This window comes from Columba livia, chromosome 15, assembly GCF_036013475.1.
Source record: "Columba livia isolate bColLiv1 breed racing homer chromosome 15, bColLiv1.pat.W.v2, whole genome shotgun sequence".
NCBI classification, from domain to species: domain Eukaryota; kingdom Metazoa; phylum Chordata; class Aves; order Columbiformes; family Columbidae; genus Columba; species Columba livia.
Genome location: NC_088616.1, coordinates 1790835 through 1812058, shown reverse-complemented (window position 1 = coordinate 1812058; position 21224 = coordinate 1790835). Strand labels below are relative to the sequence as shown.

At 46.1% G+C, this 21224-nt stretch overlaps 1 protein-coding gene across 1 annotated transcript; it reads right to left on the bottom strand.

Annotated features, from left to right (window-relative positions):
* Window positions 1–390: 390 nt before the first annotated feature.
* GPRC5B (G protein-coupled receptor class C group 5 member B) lies at window positions 391–17000 on the bottom strand. The gene is made up of 4 exons (XM_065030675.1): window positions 16772–17000; window positions 9938–10952; window positions 5148–5260; window positions 391–3784 (listed from the first exon to the last, which is right to left on the bottom strand). Exons 2-4 carry the CDS (start codon window positions 10941–10943, stop codon window positions 3740–3742), a joined length of 1164 nt encoding a protein of 387 aa, XP_064886747.1. The 5' UTR covers window positions 10944–10952; window positions 16772–17000; the 3' UTR covers window positions 391–3739.
* Window positions 17001–21224: the final 4224 nt, after the last annotated feature.

Below are 21224 nucleotides of genomic sequence, written 5' to 3'. Positions count from 1 at the left end.
AACCTTTGCAGTTAGACCAGTGCCCACCCCTCTTTTTAACCTGGTTGGTGATGCTAATTATTGGACCAGATCAGGAAAATCAAACCATTTGAAGAGAAGCCTCCCGAGCTGCATTCTTCAAGCCCAGCTGTGTCACCTGTCCCCTCCTTTTCACAAGCACAGGCGACTGCTGAGCCAACTGGAATAAACAGTATCGCCCATAGCGTGAAGAATTGGGCTGCTCAGCTCCTTTACTGGCGCAAGGTGGGTGTGAGAGGTGCCAGAGCAGGTGGGAACGTGGCCCCAGCCCCTAGGAGCCCATTTCCCTTCGCTTAACGTCGCTTCTGTTGAAGAACTGCACCCACCATCTCCCCACGGCAGGTGGATTTCAACACCAAGTTAACACAGACATTGTAAGTAAATAGTAAAGCCTTTATTCTTGTTAAGAACAGCATTTTGAAAATAAAACATTTGCCCATGCTTTACAACCTTTGTAGTTTTGTATACTTATGTACAGTCATCGTGGTACACATTGATTGTCTTGAAAATCCTTTAAAGATGTACTTAATACGATACCAGTATGCAACAATCAGCGGGGAAAAAAGGGTATGTTATAAAACACGCATTAATACATTTAATAAATATATATTATCTATGAAAAATGAGCTTTAGTGCTCATCAATTAATAAAAAGCACCTGCTTTGTAATCCTGTCAGTTGGTAGCATAATCCAATAGTTTTATTATAAAAGCTACAGTGCTCCCTTTTGCATGGCCTTTGGTTAGACCCAAGGCATCCAGCTCGAACAAAGCCAACCAAAAACCCAGAAATGTCTAGTTCTATAGTATTTCAGGTACCTTGTGTATAGGAACAGCCGTATATATTGTGTTCTCCTGAAGATGCTACATATTTCCTGGCAAGTGCCAAACACCTTCAACTGACCCGAGAGCAGGACAGGACCTGTGAAGTATGGCTTTGACCTTTATTCCAGCCATTCATCAAAAGGCAGTTATTATAAATCTTGGCTTGGTAGGAGTTTTTTCAGATGCTTTATGATTTCGTTTTGTGGCGTGGGAACACCATGAGCACATAACCGTCAAGGGACAACATAGTAGCTTTTATAGTATAAAAGCTAATTAGAATTAACTGAACTGTGAAAAGCTTGTGCTTGCTTACGCTGTTCACAGATGCTCTGCGTTCTAGGTAACTTTACAGAAGGCAAAAGTAAACAATTTGTTTACTGCAACACAAATATAAGTTAACATAAGGGTGCCTTTCTTCAATTCCAGTTTTATTTGGGGCATTTTACATCACAGATTAGTGACTTACCAAAAAAAAAAGTTGCTTATTACTAATTGTATCAAGCTGGAAAATAAAGACCCTCCTAATCTATTGCCAACACCTTCACCACCACAAACTAAACCCAATCCTGCTGATGTTTAAATTTTGGAACGACCCAATGAGACCAGTTTGTAGCATCTGCCTATAGCTTTGCATATACAAATTCCAAACAACTTCATCAGGATTGGGAACTCTATTTATCAATTCAGTCACATCTAGAAGAATAAAATAATGTTTCTTAACTATATCTTGTACAGATTTTGTCCAAGGTCTGTAGAATGTGTATCAGAATTCATAAATCTTGGTTGTAGCATGATAAACTTTCTAAGAGAAAGCCGTCCTGCCATTTATGCCATGGTCATCTTATATGTTTTTACAATACAGCTTTGGAGGTTTGAGGTTGTTTTAATTCTTTTTCAAAAGCAAAATTCTGCAGGCAAAGTGATGGTAATAGGTTTGTATTGTTCCAAATGATGCACCTTCTGGGTAACTATCATTATCTTAAATACTACCTTATTTGATCAAAGCTTTGCTTCAAACGAGCAAAATGTATTTCTAAATGTCTGGATAGCATGCAATATCCATCCCTACCCTACCCGCTTACCTACAGCATCAAATCAGCAACCCGGAAAATGAGCACGTGCTTCCTTTGCCTCAGAGAGGAGGGCAGGGGAACGCCCCTTTGCTCATGCGTGACAGCCAAACCTCGCCTCGGGAACAGAAGGGCTGTCAAATAAAACCCCATAAGATGATCATGGCAAGAATGGCCATATATTTTTTTTCCATATATATATGTGTATAGATATATATATACTTATATATCTATACACATATATACCTCTGTGCAACACTTCAGGACTGCTCTTGCAGCCTGTACCTGTCTGTAGACCTACGGGTGTCAGTGGGAGCAAAGTCTGCAGGACGAGGTTCCTAATTCAGTAGAAATGGAGGTACGTGAAAAATCAGGAAGACTCTTGAAAAATAAAAAGCTTGTCTTTCTTTTGCATTATACAGCAAGTAACTTCTTTCTGTGAAGCTACTAAGCTATTCAGTTATTTGTATGCTATACTTTTTTTAGTCTGAAAATATATATTTTTATTACAGCATATGTAAAGTTTAATTGTTATACGTCTCCTATGGCCACAAGTAAAAACTATTAGCTCTTAGTATAGAGGAAAGCTGTGATTAACACTGGCCAAACAGTGAGGATACAATGATGTTTTCAATGTCCGATATGTATTAAATGTTAAATAAAGGAATGATTGCTTAAACATAACAAAAAACCATGGCACAAACAATGGGCAATGGGAACCTTTTAAATAACCTGAAGAAAACAAAGATAAAAAGCTTTGTATCAGCTCAAAAGAAAGGAGGGGAGGGGCAGGAATAGGCAAGAAACCACCTGAAAGAAAAGCCAAACCCAACAACAAACCAGCTCCAGCACGGAGATTCTCCCGGCCGGGCACTCCAACGCACACCCGCACCGACACGCACGCCCGCACCGACACGCCAGGGGACCGCGGTGGGACCAGGGCTGGGACTGCGACGTGTCCACCCGTCTGCTGTGCCTCTCCTGGGGTGGTCAGCACCATCCCACCCACCTTTGCCCCCCATCGCAACCAGCAAACCCCAGTCCCGGCTCTCGCCAGCTCCGGCTGTGCAGAGAACGTCCTTGCAAAGCTTCGCTGCAGATGCAAGCGGCTCTTTGCTCGCCCCGGGGAGGCCGGAGACCCGGGACAGCGGCCTCTGCGCTGGGCCTGCGCTTGTCCCTCTGTCCCAAGGAGCTCCACAAGGCGCGTGAAGCACGCGGAGACCTTTCATCCCTCCAGAACTGCATCTCCTGCACCAGCTTTTGCAAGAGAAGAGCATCAGCCTACAGTGTAATGGGATTTTAGTTGCCACAGAGTGACAGTGCTTGGCCACACATGGCTGTAAAGTATGGCTCAATAATGAAGCAAACAAGGTACTTTGCGTGACGTTTGAAATGAAGGGAAAAGGAGCAGAATGGAAGGAAATCCCGCATGGTTTCACACCATAGTGGCAATTTCTCGTGGCAACGTGAAGTAGGTTTAGGTGAGAGGAGGGTATTTTGCAAGCAACTGGCAACCAACATAAACAGCCTCACCTTGCACACTTAGTTACAGACAAGGGAACATCTGACATTTCAGAATACAACATTCCCCCCTTCCAATTTAAGGTGTGCCTACTTCTATTTTAAATTCAATTCAGCTTCGGTTGTACAATTTTGGTTTTGCAATTATCAGTTCGGTGGTGTTCACTTTGAGACAAAATCCTCTGTAGGATTTCGAAAGCTCCTGGATGTTTTGTTGCTTTGTTCTGGTACTGTCACGATTCCTCCCTCAAAGACACACTGCCAGGGAACAACATCTGCAACAAGGATTCTGCTTCCCTACAGCCTCTCACCAGAGGTGTCGTCCGGTGTAACTTGGCGGAGCGGTTGGTATCTGGAAATAAGGACAATAAACCCATAACTGAGAGATCTAGTCTGTTCGGTAATCAGTGTTATCATGCTACGCATACACGACAGCTTTCCAGACAGTAACGCCAGAGCAAAGTCATACAGAGAAACTCGGCTTTCACCCACACAGTACATTGACCTCTCCGTAAAAAGCATGATGACACCTCTATCTCCCATTTTGCTACCTGATGTTCTGCATTAAGCTTTGCGTCCACCTCAAAACCAAGCCAAACAAACTCTCTAGCATCTCATCCTTAAACTGCCTGTTCCCTGAGCTGCATATTCTGGTATCAGCAAACACAGGCATAAATCGCAACCTCAGAGGATGCTATTCATTATGGACAGCAAAGCACAAGCCTTTTCATTTCATTCAAGTTATTGATTTCCCACTGTCTAACCCAGACAGCAGAATCCTTGTATTCAGTCCTTCTTGTTCACTGAAATCAACCAAAACACTGCGGATTTAAAACCAGAACGAGCCCTGTAATCAGCTCACGTTACTGGGTTTTAAATGTAGAGGTTGAGTTATGGAATCAGCTCATGATTCGAAACAAAGAAAACCCAACTCTGGCTCATGTTTTAAGCAGCATGTATATGCATGAGAAATATGGGGATGAAAACTCTTTTCCAGCAGTACGCCTGCTATATGAAATGTCTTCAAGTGCAAAATGCACAGCATGTGAGAAACATTTAGAAAGCCTGTTTGGCAGCAGATCACTAAGCCATTCTTGTAACAACCAGGCTGTGGAGAAAACGGGTCTATCAAAGAACGGCATGCGAAACTATTGTCTAAGAGAGAAAAATCAATGCTATCAACATTAAAATATTCTATATCCCCCTTCTAAGAATCCCTTTCCCAGAGACATACACATTTGTAACTTACAAAGAATTACATACATTTCAAAAGAAAATGGAAGACATGTGAGAGACGACCACTACCTGCAATGATGATTCTTATTTAAAGTTATGTATGGGCCTGTACACATTTGTGCAACTCACAACTTGGAAAAAAATCGGATTGGAAATCGCGTCGCTTCATAGTTATGTTAAATACCTTAACACAAATTTAATTTGAAAGGGCCATTGAATATGTCGTCTCACCAAAGAACTCGGTTCGCTGAAGCTACGCTGCAAAATGTCAACAGCCAAGAAAAGAAACGCAAAATGCTTTGTAATCACATCTTTTCTACAGGGAATGGAAGCATTACATGCATACTTGCTGCCCAAGTTTTCATTTATAGCTCTTGCCCCTGTTGTGAATAAGCTAAAGGCAGGTTTTTCAATTAGCCGTGCTTATATATCAACACAGACTTTGTTTGCACATCAAACGATCACAGTTTGATACTTACAGTCCCACCATTCAGCACAACTGCCATCTCAGTGGGCTGATAGACGTTGCTTCGGAAAGGAGCGCTGGGGCGGCTTCCCAAACTGCCGTTCCGGAATCCTGCCGTCCGGAGCGCTGCGTTCGGAAACAGAGACGGTTCTCAGCAACACCAGTAAGCTCCGCACCTCCTCGGGGCACCCAAGCGGCTCCCTTCCCACTCAGCTGCTGAGACCACCCGTTCTAACTTCCCTGCGGCCGTCCCGCTTTTCCCGTTGCTTTTGGGCGGCTGTTCTTACACAGCTGGGGAGGGATCTCAGAAGAATCAGTTTTACATCAAATTAACTGTTTCCTGTGGAATGGGACCAAATCTTTGAAGTTTGCTTAGTCTCATTTCAGTAGGAGCTCAATGGCTTCAATCAGCGAGCCTTCAATAGATCTTGTGCAATGTGTTTTGGAAAGTGCTTACTGTAATGATCTGGGTACTGTGGGGCTAAGTAAAATGATATTACATTTTGCTCCCTATCAAGGGGTTAAGTAAAATGATATTACATTTTGCTTCCTATCAAGGGGTTAAGTAAAATGATATTACATTTTGCTCCCTATCAAGGGGTTAAGTAAAATGCTATTACATTTTGCTCCCTATCAAGCTCAGAGCACAAAGATCCAACCCATCGCTGGAGCCAGCAAGCATGCTCACACCCCCCGAGCATGACTTCAGCATGACCAGTGGATAAGGATTTTCCAGATGTTTCAGATTATATTTACTCTGAGAAACTAGAAACATGAAGTAAATATTGCTTTTGGATGGCTTAAACATAGCAAATGACTCAAGCAAAAGAGATACTGATTGCCCTTCTAAGTGTTTATACCAGAAATGCATCAGTCTCTCCATTAGTTTTAGCGCAAGTTTGGATTCAAGGTGTATATTCTGAACATGAGATACATATAGTTAGGGATATACTTGTTTCTCTCTAAAGCAGTGCGGGGATTGGCACAGACAAACTCTCTCTTCACTTTCTGGGTAAATAATGGCCCCACTGAGCTCCGCCGTGGCCGCGGAACAGAGCCCGTTTATCCCCGCGCCGCGTTCCAGCGGGCGATGCTCATCCCTGAGCCGGGAAACACACACACAGCCAGTTCAGGCACCTGCGGCACCAATTCCTCTTCGATTGAATCCAAATTACAATTCTGCGCTCTGGCCGGAATCGTGAATGAGCTGAAGTTTATAAGAACTTGAGCACAGAGTCGGACGAAGCCAGGATTTAAAATCGTTGTGCTGTGTGGAATGAGACTGAAATGGATGCTGCTGCTCCTCTCCCAGAGCCGCGCACAGACATGAATAACGGTGCTGATTTAGTACAGAAATTAGAAATCCAGCCCCACAAATGCTCACCCATTGTCCTCAGATACACACAGACCCTCGCTTGCTCTGTATTTTAAAATTAGGTGTTTTTGAGGAAGACTCAGCCAGCAAAAGATGAAAATGTCTAAACTAGAATGAGGTATTTTGTATACATTTAGCCATCTGAGGGTCAATAGCATTCTTTCTTTGTAGTTTGGCTTCTTATTGTGTGTTATACACAAAGGATTGCACTGGTATTTGCTGGTACACATAAAGAAAAGAAATCTCTCTATAAGGCTATACTAATGGCTTTACCAGAAACAGGTGTGACAATAACTTCTAAGTAGATATTTCAATTTATCTATCATATGAATATCAAAATCCCAGCCTAGCGTGTTGTTTAAACGATGTTTCAATAACAGACTTGAAAACAGTTTGCTTTATTAACGCTTAATGATAATTGCTGGAATTGAACAGCTCTTGTTGTTCTGTGTAACTTGGAGCTACATTTTGCTAAGAAACTAGGAGAACATATGCTTGTTTGAACCTATAATTTAAAGGTTGTTCAGATTCTTAAAATGCTGATTAGAATCTTTAAAAAAAGAAAAACAAAAGAGCAAAATTACTAAATTACTTTATACAACTATTAATGGAAATAACAAGAATTAATGGAAAATGTTTTCTATCGTAGGCTGACTACTTACTAAAACAAGTATTACAGTCGAGGAGCTAAGAGGTGTTCTCTGGTTATCATGTCTTCCAAAATGTTACAACTAGCAGCCCTTACATTCTTAAACATCATTCTTAAGTATACGTAGAGAAAGCACCCTTTGTTTAATTTCTAGACCCTTAGTGATGAATTCTTGGCTTGAGGTTAATTAAGTGAATAGAAGAAGAGAACATTCTCTACATACCTGCAGAGAGCTAATTGCTAATGGATTCCAGGTGCCCGGCCACTGACAGCCATCAGTGCACTGATCTGACTTCAATTAATGCTTCAGGAGCCACAATATGCGACGTGAATATTATTACCTGTATTTACGTTAAGTCTCTACCGTACTAGCAAGTTTTGTCTCCAAACCCTGCTGTCATACGTGTGTACTTAAGAACAGCTACAAAGGAGTAATTAATCAGCTTTGATTTATTAAAAATGTATGTGTCCTTCTCCCACATGCCATAGGAAAAAATAATTCATAATAATGGCATGCATTTATAAAGAGAAATATTAATAAGGGCATCAAATAAGGAAATCTATTTTGTGTTGTACTGCATAAGACTCAGAGATTAAAACATAACATAAATTGTGCTATAATACACACTAAAATGATTGTATAGCTATCATATGTCTACCCACTTCACTAAAAACTTAATTACGGAATGATTAGATCAAAAAGTAGCTTCCAGTTCTTTCTTAAAATATATGTGTGAATGGGGATAATACCGAGTGAAAGATCCAATTTTGTTCTTGGATCTGCCTTAGTCAGAAACAAGCTCCACTGAAGCCACTGCAGTTACCTTACTATGGAATTAATTTAATGGGGATGGAGGACACGGTGGAATATGAGTAATAAACAACCTTTCTTTTATCCATGTGATTTTTATGTTTGTTTTACACTGCCCTTGGTAGTACACCCACAGAACTAACTCCTTTCTGCTCAAAGCTTCCATACCACAAGGAGACCTTCCCAGTCCCTGCTAAAACAGAGGAAAAATGCCTTACCGAGGCAACCGGTGCCAAGCAGGAGTGCTGGTTCCCTCCTTGTCTGCTCCATGGCCAGAGCAAACACCAAACCCAGGAAAACCAGAGACATCAGCAACATGAAGTGCCTGGATAACACACCCCAAGGCTTCACAGAATTCCAGAGTGTCAGGAATGGGAAGGGACCTGGAAAGCTCATCCAGTGCAATCCCCCCATGGAGCAGGAACACCCAGATGAGGTTACACAGGAAGGTGTCCAGGCGGGTTGGAATGTCTGCACAGAAGGAGACTCCACAACCTCCCTGGGCAGCCTGGGCCAGGCTCTGCCACCCTCACCAGGAACAAGTTTCTTCTCAAATTTAAGTGGAACCTCCTGTGTTCCAGTTTGCACCCATTGCCCCTTGTCCTGTCCCTGGTTGTCACCAGAAGAGCCTGGCTCCATCCTCCTGACACTCCCCCTTTCCATATTGATCCCCATGAATGAGTCCCCCCTCAGTCTCCTCTTGTCCAGCTCCAGAGCCCCAGCTCCCTCAGCCTTTCCTCACACGGGAGATGCTCCACTCCCTCCAGCATCTTGGTGGCTGCGCTGGACTCTCTCCAGCAGTTCCCTGTCCTGCTGGAACTGAGGGGCCACAGCTGGACACAAGATTCCAGGTGTGGTCTCCCCAGGGCAGAGCAGAGGGGCAGGAGAACCTCTCTGACCTACTGACCACCCCCTTCTAACCCACCCCAGGTACCATTGGCCTTCCTGGCCACAAGGGCCCAGTGCTGGCTCATGGTCACCCTGCTGTCCCCAGGACCCCCAGGTCCCTTGCCCCTACACCGCTCTCTCCAACAGCTTGCTCCCCAACTTCTCCTGGGGTTGTTCTCCTGGGGCACTGCCACAGCCAGGTGCCACCACTGCCGGGGACACCAAAGTCCTCAGCTCCAGTGAGTAAAAAGCAGCATGACCAGCACCGCAATCCTGCCCATCCCACGCTGCAGAAACCCCCAGGCCGGGGCTCCCCACAGAAGCATCCTGGGCACCTTAACACAGGTTAAACCCTCAGCACTGGTTTAGAGCCCCCAAGCAACCAGTTGTTGCTGGTCCGTTCAGGAATCACTCGAGAACATTCTCATTGAAAATTGTAACGACGTGTCATCGCAGGTAGATCCGCATCACGCAGCAGCTGCCACACGGAAAGCGCCCATCCCTGACCCTGCGTGCACGCTCACTTCAGATGTCAAAGCCTTCAGGACAAAGACCGTCCTTGAACTTGCCCAGACATCACTTTGCATTATTTACTGTCAAAAAGTGGCATTAAATCCCATTTTAATGGAAATATAGTTAATAATTATTTTGTGGCTCAAGAGGCTGAGTTTTGTAACAAAGAGCACTTGTGTTTTTTTCTTGGGTTTTAAAAAATATTTCTTATTAAATGTTGTTAACTGATAATGACAAAAATGTCATTTAAACTATTTTTAAAATAAAGGCTTTTTTTTTTTCCCCAGTGAATTTTTTGGCTTTCAGTGTTGGCTTCGCATTTGAAATTGTTTGTGAAAAAACCAACGTGCAGAAGAACCTTTTTAACCAAACACAAGTATTTTTCTGCACTGCATTTTGTTCACCTTTTTTCCCCCAACTAGGTGATATCTTAATGAAAACTGTCAAAGGGAACACTACCAGAAGGTCATTTGCAATGACCCTTGTTTTGAACACCTGACAAATGTCTCATACAGACGGTTTTCTTGGCTACTACAGAAAAATATAGTCCTCTATATGAATTCTTACCTGCATTATGTTCATCCATTGAAAAGCCTTTATTTTCCATGTAGCTCCGAGGAAGCTGTATATCCTCCTCGAAAGCAGTTTCACGCATCCGTGGCTGTGAAGTGTCGAAATAATTGGGAGCGTTCTCCTGCGGTGATGGAAGGATGGTGCAGTGCACCTCCGGGATGGCATGAAAAATAACAAACACCCAGCCACTGGACACCAGTGCAATAGCCAGAGTGGGATCCCTCCATTTGTCTCTTCGCTTCAGTGCAGCGTTACCAAAGAGGTACATAGTCATCCAGGCTACCCAGATCAGGATGGAGAAAAGAAGTGTTATAATAAGGCATACTCCATTTTTCTTCCACTTCTTAAACTTTCCACAGAGAGTGAAAAGAGAAAATCCCATTGTAAATACCATCAGGAACATAACGTAAATCAAAGCCATCGCAAAATCCATCGGTTCGTAGCTGCAAGCCAACTTGTTATCTCTGACGACTGTCAGGATTAACCACTCGGTGGCAATAATGACCTGAACGAGCATCAGGCAGATTGCCACACCAGCCAGATGCCAGCCCGAGGGACTCTTCCCGTGTCGAACCAGTCTGCGGAGTCTCCAGGCTTGAGCCAGCAAGCACGAGAAGCACAAAGCAAAGATAACTCCCCACAGAAACCTCCGGGTCGAGCACACCGCTTCATCTTCTTGAATGATGAACGCGAACGTCAGCCCAAACAGTCCCAGCGTCCCCAGAAGGAACAAGAAGTGCGTTCCCAGGGGACTCTTCTTCTCCTTCTCCTTGATGAAGGGCAGCCTCACCAGCAGGATCAGCATGAGCAGCAGCGTGGTCAGCACGCCCGCCCCGGCCACCGCCTCCACCACGATGCCCCAGACGGCGTCCAGGTCGCACAGGGGAACATACTGCGGGAGCAGGTCCAGCCCGCAGCCCCGCGACGTGCTCGAGTTCTCGGAAGAGCCGTAGCTGATCACCAGGAGGAGGAAGAAACCGATGGCTGGGTAGGTTTTCATTTTTTCTGTCTGAGACAACAAAACATTGGTTTGTTTAGCTTCAGCTCCCTTTGGAGGGTTTCACAGCGGCTTGTTCCACCAGCCCACAGCCCCTGGGTTTGCAGCCCACCCGCTGCCCTCCCCAAAACCTGTTCTCACCCGTTGGACTTGCAATGCAAACTGACTCATTTCTGTGTCACACAGAACCCCAGAATGTCAGGGATGGAAGGGACCTGGAAAGCTCGTCCAGTCCAATCCCCCTGCCAGAGCAGGAACACTCATTGAAAACAATGGTTCCAAACACTGCCCGTGCAAGTACCCTAAAACAAAACCAGAAGAAATTACGTATCCTGTTGCAAAATAACAGATTATCTACAGTACTTTATCATTCAAATTCAGGTGCTTAAAGTATGTGTAAATTGCAGTGGGCCTGATGCAAGCGTATCAGAATTATATTGTTCCACAGCCTTGCTCCTTTTACTAGAACAAAGGCAGAGTCAAAACCACTTTTTTTTTTTTAGATAGAGCAGTCCCAGGAAAATAAACATTGTGCTTTTAAAAAATAAAGGAATATCTTGTTTTCATGTTCACAGTCAATAGACAGTTATAGTATTCACCCCCTTCCAAAGTCTGGGTATTAGATATCATTTACAAACGGGAACAGTTGGCTAGAGAAATCCCATATTCTGTGACAACGGTGCAAACACACAGTGTCATCAATCAACTAATCAGAAATGAATGACCCATTGTGTTTCTTCACAAGTCTAAAGCCATTCAAAGGAGACAAACAACAAAACCAGAACCCGGTAAACTCTCCAGGAGCACAACACATCCCACTGGACCATCAGGACCAAAAGCTGGGAAGAATACCAACCTAAGTTTTGCAAAGAATGCAGGTTAGGTGCTTTAAAAAGACAGACTTTATGGCATTTGCTTTTATTACGTAAAGCAGGGCAAGGGAGGTTGTTGAAATTGTTTCCTTCAAACGAGGAGTGCGACGCAGCGATAGCCGCCTGTGAGGGCAGCAAACACCACGCGTACCGGACACGAAACCTGATGCTGTTAACCTTCAGTGGCACAAAATGTCCAGAGTAAGGCTCCCATTTGTGTGGTATGACTGTCCGGAAGAAAAGCACCATATAAAGAGGCAATAATGTCAGTCACAGAGCTCACGTGACGTGTTGAAGGTATAAAGTGAGAAGCAGAGAAACTATGGGTAACTCTTCTGTAAGTTTGACAAACAGCCCTAAGTGATTACCCGGCTAAGTATATTACCAGAAATGCATTTAGTGAAAACATCAAGAAGTTTAATGAGAGTTGAAAAAGGTTTAGAGTAAGGGTGCCCTGTTGTTGCATTGACTGTTATCAGTTGTGACCAATACAAAAACTATTTAGCTAGACAGTCCGAAGCAGCACAGAATCTCTTACAGCTGAGAACTATGGGGTTTACAGCCATGTAATGATCGAAGCTCAATCTTGAGGGTCTCAATCCTCAAACTAACGTCTTTCTACCCTTTCACTGAGCAATGACTCGTCCCCATTTTTGGCCTCTGCCAGGAGACAGATGATGGAAATGACGCTGTTTCCTATCAGAGGCACCAAGACAGCAAACGTGCTAATATAAATGTGTAATGACTTTATGGTCTTCTTTCATACAAGAGACAAAACCAGCTTATGACAGACCTTCATCTCAGAAGTGGAAAGTGTGATAAATAATGCGATCGGGGACAGACAAACAGGAAAAGGGAAATCGATGATCTTTGCCTGCCCCAGAAATTACAGTATCCTTGTGCTGTTGAAAGGGCTACAATGTTCTAACGATGCCATGACCTGCAGCTCATGACTAATGATTCTTTTTTCCTACCTAGCTCTAATTTACTTTCTGGTGAATTGGTAAAATATTTACTCGTTTATATCTGATTTGTACAACAGGTTTCTCAATGCCTCTGTCACAATGCTCACATTAAAAACACTGACTTTACAGATAGAAAACTAATCATCAGCGAAACATACTCTTTTTTGTATTGAATATGGTTACGCTCAATAAATCTCCTTGCCTCATGAGTACCTAATTGACTAGAACGAAACATTCTGATGGTAATTTTGCCATTCTTTCTATGCACAGGCAGTTCCTACCTCAACTTCCAGCTTCCACTTTTACTGTTCAGAATATGCAAAATGTCCTAAGAAGTGTGAAACGGTCAGTGCCTGCTGATGCCAAGGGAGGAAAACCACTGGGATCTACCACGGCAACGCTGCAAACCACTGGTGCCAACTTCAAAAGGCCATGCGGAAAATCACTCAAAATTCATTCTACATGTCTCCTCCCAAACTGGAAACACTAAACAGCCCTCAAGTGAGGATCATGTTAATTTTCCACTATCCTAACATTTAAAAATTATGATATGCCTGTACTAAACTGCCTTCAGTAGCAGCTTCGTTTAGGTGCTACTCTCTCGGGTGGTCGATGAATTCAGCGCAAGTCTCTCCAGGTCTAAGACATTCTTCCAGTTTTCTGGTTACTTTATTCATGTCATGTAACCCTCATGTGATTGAGCTATTCTAGGCCAGTCTGTTTCCATGGCGATGGTGCTGCATGGGTAAGCAGTCATGTTGTCAGCCCATCATTTATTTCCTCTTCCTATTTGGAAGTGTTTGGGGGGGACAGGGTAAGGGAGGGTCAATTAATTTTGAGTATTTCCCCCTCCATGAAGTAGCTCCTTTTGGAATAGGGGATTAAGCTGTGGCAAACTCTATTGAGAATTCAGACAAAATATATATTCAGAAATGCTGAGATGTTCAACTAAGAGGCATTTTCCCAAGTTACTTCCATTTGTGGAATGACTTTTGGGACAGCTGATGGAAATAAAGAGTGGTTCTCTTAGAAAGCTCCCTGCTAGCTACAGTATTGACCAAGGAATGTCCAGGGCTGCCGACAGGTATTCGTGGTGTGAACTGTATTTCCACCAAAGGTCAGGAAGACTGGCTGAAGCTTGCAAGCTGGAAATCCCCAAAGAACGAATCTCCTCCTCACCGCTGTTATCAACATAACCTGCTCACTATGTGTTTCTGCCCGACTAGGTAAAAACTGGCAACGTGAATGGTCAACCCCCATGACGGTACCAGCGCAAACCTTTCCTGAGCTCAGACAGCTGCACGGACAGGGACGATGCTTCACAACACCCCAGTGCGGCAAGGGAACCCCACAGCTTTAGCTGAAACCGCAGGTTCGATAAATTTAAGAGAAAAGTACAAAGTCTTTTTGTCAGAAAAATTGCTCTGGAAAAGTGTATCAATACGGGGTTTTTAACTAAAAGCCTGTGCTGTGGTAGAATGGCAGAGTCCTGTGTTTCTCTCGATTCTGTAGTAAAATGTTCTATCTGCACATTATCCCCTAAATAAGTAGCTGTAGAGGAATCGTATTGTTACCTCTCTGTGTCTAGATCAGCTCTGAGCAGTTATGCAACCTCACAGTAGTAACAATAACACTGTTTGACTGGCACTTCACTTCTACTATTACCGAGAGCTACAGCAATGGGAATATAGAAATGTCACAGAAACATTCCAGCACAGATATAGTAAGCAGCTCTGATACAGCCCCGCATGGCTGAATGGAACTGTTCATACAGAACAAAATCAACTTGAGATTTATTTAACTTTTATTTTGTTCCCAGATCCCTCTCCAAAATTGTATTTCATTGCAAATAGTTAAGCCAACGTACCCTAATGCAGAGCAACCATGAACACTTAAAATGAATCAATAAGCCTTACACATTTCAGGCAAAAGCAGGAAACAATTAGAAGGACGGCTTGCAAACCCAGTCCTCAATTTTTAGTCCTCAATTTGCTCTCAGTGACAACAGCAATAACCCCACAGAGTGAAGTCCCCTACGTTATCTGGTGTAGAATCACCACGGCAATGGCAGACACAAAGCTGCACCACTGGGCACGAAGTACAATCACCAACAACTGAGCAGAAACAGAAAATTTCACAGTTCTCATCAAAAAGTTGTCACAGTTAAAAATCAACGAGGCTTGCAATAGCTCAAGTCTGCCAACCAAAGGTTGCAAGTATCTCTTACCTGGTCAAAAAGCTACTGCTGTATGCTGCTAGACATTATATGTAAAGGATAAAACTGAAACCACACAAAGATTTAAGGTTAGGCTATTCACGGGTGGATGTATTATCTGTTCCCCTTTTTAGCAACCTGATGTTAATCAACTGATACAGGAAGATGCATCCACTCACAAAGAAGAGAAACAATTTTGTAAATAAAAGCAATAGTAGCACAAATAGTAACCTGCTCTCCCATATGTATGCAAAAGACTGATTCACTGTACAATTTCCAAAAGAAACCCGCCCCCACCATGAAGTGTTGCGGAGAGATGTTAGTGAGTGAGGAATTAATCACAACATGGGATCTCTGCCAGCTCCTTTTGATCAGATCTGAAGAATGAGCTTCAGGACTGATAACAGAGCAGCAACAGCCAAGCCGAGATCAGACTAGTGAAGAGATGTATTTCCAGAATAATAATTAATAGTGCGATTGTGCTTTGTATGCAAAAATACAGCAGTGACTTAGACATCCCCTGCATTAGTGTAATGCACATCATGCTATGTACAGCCTCGCAGTTACAGAATGCAAGACTCCACTCCAAAAAGGACCTGCAGAAAAAGTAGTTTTCATTCAGAAATGCTTTGCAATGCTAAATATAACATGAAATGACCTTTCTAATTTTTAGGTGCTTACAATTCCCTTCGGTCAGATTCTGACTATAATGCCTGATGTTCATTATACTACTGAGAGCAATCAATGATAGCAATCAATATCTTTCCTTTGCTAATTCTCAGACTGTTTCTATTCATCACAGTGTCATGACAGATATGTTTTCTTCACCTGATTCCTACTGATGCAGCAAGAAAACACCTCAACATTGATATTCACTGCTGGTAAGCGGCACACGTATCACTGACAAATAGATACTCGGTGCTATAGCGATGACAACCAACTTGGGTGTTTAGGTTCAGCACGTAGAAAATCTTGTTAGCCTTGGGATAAACCTTAGGTCAGGAGTAAACAAAGGGTTCACATAACTGCTAAATCCTATCGCTGTTTGGCTTTGGGGAGATGTAATACAGAGACAGGGCTTTTTATTAACTAGACAGCAAACTGCCGGCGCTGCGCAGCTGCTGCGGGCTGCACCGCCCCGGAGCTGCGCACCCCGGCCTGGGGCTCCCACCTCCCACCGGCAGCCGGGGGCCAACAACGGGCTCTTCCCCTCGGCCCGGAGCCCATCGCCGCTGCCCTTGAGCTCCCGCCGCGGAGCGAGCTGGAGACCAGCACCAAGGTGCCGGGCTTTGCTGCAACTACCCCGCGGAGGAGCGCGGTTGCGGAGCGCAGCAGCCCCCTCCTTGCCGCTGCCTCCCCTCCGGCCTCCCTTAATCCGCCTCCAACCTCCGCCTCCCCTACCGCGTCTATCCCGCTCCAGCCTCTTTTGTCCCTTCGCTCATTTCTCTCTTCGTTTTTTTCCAGTCTCTCCCTCCTCCGCCTGGCCCCGCTTTCCTTTCCCGTCCTGCCTCTCAACTCCTCTGCCCTCTTCGCCGCTCTTCCTCCCCTCGTCCCCCGCGGTGCGCAGCCCCCTGCTCCAGCCCCCCCGTCCTGCCCTATATCTCGTCTAATCCCCCTCCCGGAGTCCTACAGCGAGCCTGGTGGCTGCTACGGGCCACGGGCTAATTCTACGGGTAGCGCACGGAGCAGATCCGGGCGATCGGCTCCATTGTGCCCTCCCGGGGGCAGCCCCGCGGAGCTGGGACCGGGGGTCGACACCACCCCCGCTCATTCACTCACCCGCTGGCGGCTGCTGCCGAGGGTGGCGGGGCAGCTCTGTCCTCCACCCGCCGCAAGTCACATCCCGATCCCGGCCCCGGCGGCGCGGCGGCCCCGCGACGGGGAGCGAGCGCAGCGCCGAGCCCCCCCGCGGCGGATCATGGAGCGCCCGGCCCCGCTGCGGTGCGGTACGCTGCGCTGCGCTGCCCGCCGCGCTCTGCGATCACCGCCGCGCCGCGCTCCGGCCGGCGGTCAGCGCCCTCCCACCGCCCCGCCCCGCCACGGCACGGCTCGGCACGGCACGGCACGGCTCGGCACAGCCCTGCACGGCACGGCTTCGCACGGCACGGCTTCGCACTGCACGGAACAGCCCGGCACGGCTCGGCTCGGCACAGCACGGCACGGCACAGCCTGGCGCGGCTCGGCACGGCACGGCTCGGCGCGGCTCGGGACCGTTCAGTGTGGTCGGGTGTATCCCCGGGGGCGGCGCACCCTGGGCACCAGGTGGTCGTGGAAGCGCAGGGCTGCTCTGCACCCCGGGGGAAGGGTGTCCACACGGCAAGGGTGTACGGACACACACACGCACATACAGAGCTGCATGTGCAGCGTGGCACGTATACACCTCTATAAGCGTAGACTTGCACAGTCGGACACACGTATGGTCACAGATCTATGTGCCTCCTGTGCTGCCCAAATGAGTGGGAGAGAAGTGCGGACAGTGTGCATTAGGAAAACGCCTTCCAGGCACGTTAGCTGTGCATGCACCCCGATGACCGATCTTGGCACTTCAGAGCTGGGAAATCTGCTGCCCTGTGGCAGTTAGGGATTTTGCAATGGCCTGGATGTGTTCACCAAGTCTATACTGAGTGCCTGCATCCAACCTGCTGCTACATTAGAAAGCAGATAAACACTTGGAAAAGAAAAATGCTAAGTGGCTCATTATTGTGCAAGTGACATTTTGCAGTCTACTTATGCAGCAAAATTCAGGAGCAGGTCCTGTGGGCGCATGAGGCCCGGCAAAGGCGCTGCTGGGAACCATTCCTATCTGCCTCCGGCCTCCCAACCTGCAGCCAGTCTCCTCCTTTCCAGCTTCTCCACAGTTCAACTCTGAAGCAGTTGTAACTTATGCACAGGACGGAGGTTCCTGCAGGCTCCAGGAGGAGTTATTTGTGGCAGGACAGTCAGTCAGCTTCAGCATATGATGTTCATGAACAGCAGAATCTTGTTTGCCTTTTCAACCAGTACATTTGTGTGATGTCTCTGTGACTGGCAGCTATGCTGCCACAATCTTCCATGGTTTTATGCTTTCACTTAAACCACTAATGAGAAACTGGGCAGCTACATCTAACATGGTGTTATCAGCAGGGAGCGACTGATGCGTGTCCTCCCTGAGAGAGACAGCACTGCCCTTCTGGCTACGTTTCCATGTCCAGAGCCTCCCAAAGGCAAACCTCTGCTCTTCAGCACAGAAGAACTGTAACCTTTAAACAGACTCATCCTAATGCATGGGTTTAGTTAGATGTCATTTATTATGCCGGGGGGGCTTGTTTGAACTTCTCAGCATGGCTGACATGGAGTAAATCGGTTGGTGTGGTTGGGCTGTAATTGCCTGTATTTAGGCTGGAGTGGCGGAACAGCTGAAGCAGGGGAACGATTTTGCATTTCTGCTCTTTTCTCTCTCAATTTCTCTGCCTTGCTGATTGTGGGTTTAAGGCATTGGCTTTATTTGAGTCACGTGTGAGCAATAATACCCTACTTTTGCATCAGTCAATATCTATGTGATATTCAAAGTAAACCAGGATAATTTTACAGAAACTAAGGTGGTGAGTGGTGAAGCAGCTGTAAACTGCCTAAAATCACTCACCGGCCTGGCAGGAGAGTAAAAAACATTGATTCACCAGATCAATCTGTATTGCTCCTCTAGCTTGGGAGCCTGGGCCAAGCACCCAAATACTACAATAACAAGCAAATACCTTTTTGTGTATAAATAAACACAGAGTTTTCTGTGTCATGTTGGATACAGAGAGGTAGAGCAGAGGGAAGGGTGAATCACAAGAACTCGTGTGCTGGAGGTCTTGGCCTGCTCACAATGGAGCAATGTACTGAGCCCTTCAGCGAATGCAAATCTTAGTCATTGTCCCTGTCTTGCTGTGTGGCTCTGACACAAGCCGGGCACAGGAAATGGCCTCCCCAACTTGCCTTTTGCTGCTGGAATAGAAAAGATAATGCACCTCTCAAGCGTTACTAGTGGATCATTTGCGAATAAGGCTGATTTAGTACCCAGGGGTACTGAGGGAGCTGGAAGAGGTGCAGACCAAGCCGCTTTCCATCGTTTATCAGCAATCCTGGCTCACTGGGGAGGTCCCTGTTGACTGGAGTTGTCAAATGTGACACCCGCCTAGAGGAAGGGCCAGGAGACCTGTGGAATTACAGGCCTGTCAGTCGAACATCGGAGCCAGGGAAGGTCTTGGAACAGATCATCCCGAGTGCCATCACACGACACATACAAGACAACCTAGCGATCAGGTCCAGTCAACATGGGTTTATGAAAGGCAGGTTCTGCTTGACCAACCCGATCTCATTCTATGACAAGGTGGCCTGATAGTGGATAAGGGAAAGGCTGTAGATGTTGTGTACCTGGACTTCAGTAAAGCCTTTGACACTGCTTCCCACAGCATTCTCCTGGAGAAACCACCTGCTCATGGCTTGGACAGGTGTACTCTTCATTGGGTAAAGAACTGGCTGGATGGCTGGGCCCAAAGAGTTGTGGTGAATGGAGCCCAATCCAGTTGGCGGTGGGTCACAAGGTTTGTTCTCCAGGGCTCAGTACTGGAGCGAGTTCTGTTTAATCTCTTTTTCAATGGTCTGGACAAGGGGATCAAGTGCATCCTCAGTAAGTTTGGAGATGACACCAGGTTGGGTGGAGTGTTGATGTGCTGGAGGGTGGGAAGGCCACACAGAGGGATCTGGACCAGCTGGGTCGATGGGCTGGGACAATTGTCTGAGGTTCAACAAGGCCAAGGGCCGGGTCCTGCACTTGGGTCACAACAACCCCATGAACGCTGCAGGCTGGGGAAGAGCGGCTGGAGAGTGCCTGGAGGAAAAGGACCTGGGGGTGCTGGTGACAGTGGCTGAACATGAGCCAGTGTGTGCCCAGGTGGCCAAAAAGGCCACCAGCATCCTGGCTTGTATCAGGAATAGTGTGGCCAGCAGGCCCAGGGCAGTGACTGTCCCTGTGCTGGGAACTGGGGAGGCCAAACCTCGAATCCTGGGGGCAGTTTTGTGCCCCTCACACCAAGAAAGGCCTTGAGGTGCTGGAGCGAGTGGAGAGAAGGGAACGGAGCTGGTGAGGGGCTGGAGCACAAGTGTGATGGGAGCAGCTGAGGGACCTGGGGGTTCAGCTGGAGAACAGGAGCTGAGGGGAGACCTTCTGATCTCTGAACTGCCTGAAAGGAGAACTCTGCTTATGCCATGCAACACTTCTCAGAGCAGATGACTTAAAAAGATGGAACCTCAGTGCTTTTGTTTATCTTCGAATCAGTGGAGAATACATATGTTATCTATTTATTTTACACTGGGCATATGGTGTGCTCAACTTAAAAAACATAAAACTTTTTAGTAATTTTAGTCTTCCTATTTCCTACCACACACATTTGGTCATTAAAAAGATTTTTAGTTTTTTTTCAATATTTGGTGTCCTGCTTATGACAACAGGTAAACAGAGAGGCTGTGTGTTGCTGTACGTACACCATTTTTCCCCTTCTGCAGCAGCATTCCTGGCAGGATTTGGCAGCAGAGAGAGTGTGTTACAGCAGCGCTACGTGGAGAGCACTCACCCATCAGCAAATGCCAAATCCACAGAGCCACACACTGTCATCCTCATTTCAGAATTTTTTCTGTGTCCTAACCTGAGATAAAGGCACTTTCCATCCTCTGTTCTCTTCTTTCCCTTCAGGAAGCCTGGAGGAGTCACACTTGCTGCAGGAGGAGGCAGAAAAACTGTCAAACAGTATTTCACCAACAGCTTTCCTCTTGTATGCAGGTCCTGCAGAACCTTTTCACTTGGTAGACTGATTTTGTGACTCCTGCCAGCATGAAACTGTGCTTGTGCCAGCGCAATTTAAATAGAATAATTAATTAAGAGATCAGCAGTAGGCACATGGAAGTGACAGCGATCATTAAGTCAGCATTGCTCTGGTTTGCATTAGGGAGCAGAGGCTGCGGGCAGAGGCGGGACTGCGTGGTGCGAGACGGAGCCGGCACCAAAACCAGTTTGCTTTCCAGTGATCTCTCAAAGAACACCCTGAGACAAACCACGTGCCTTAATCAGAGGGTGACCAGGCTGTGGCATCGTTTCCTGGGTGTCAGATGTCCCGAAAATGAACACCACAGAAGAGAATAGCTACTGGATGATTTGCCCAGCTGATGATGTGTGGTTTCAGAAATTCACAGAACCCCAGAGTGTCAGGAGTTG

Excerpts from the sequence above, each read along its gene's own strand:
- GPRC5B (XM_065030675.1), bottom strand. The coding sequence starts at position 10,943 with ATGAAAACCTACCCAGCCATCGGTTTCTTCCTCCTCCTGGTGATCAGC. Across the intron at positions 5,261-9,937 it reads AATGGATGAACATAATGCAG|CGCTCCGGACGGCAGGATTC; the intron begins GTAAGAATTCAT and ends TTCCGAACGCAG. Across the intron at positions 3,785-5,147 it reads TTGTGCTGAATGGTGGGACT|ATACCAACCGCTCCGCCAAG; the intron begins GTAAGTATCAAA and ends CCTTATTTCCAG.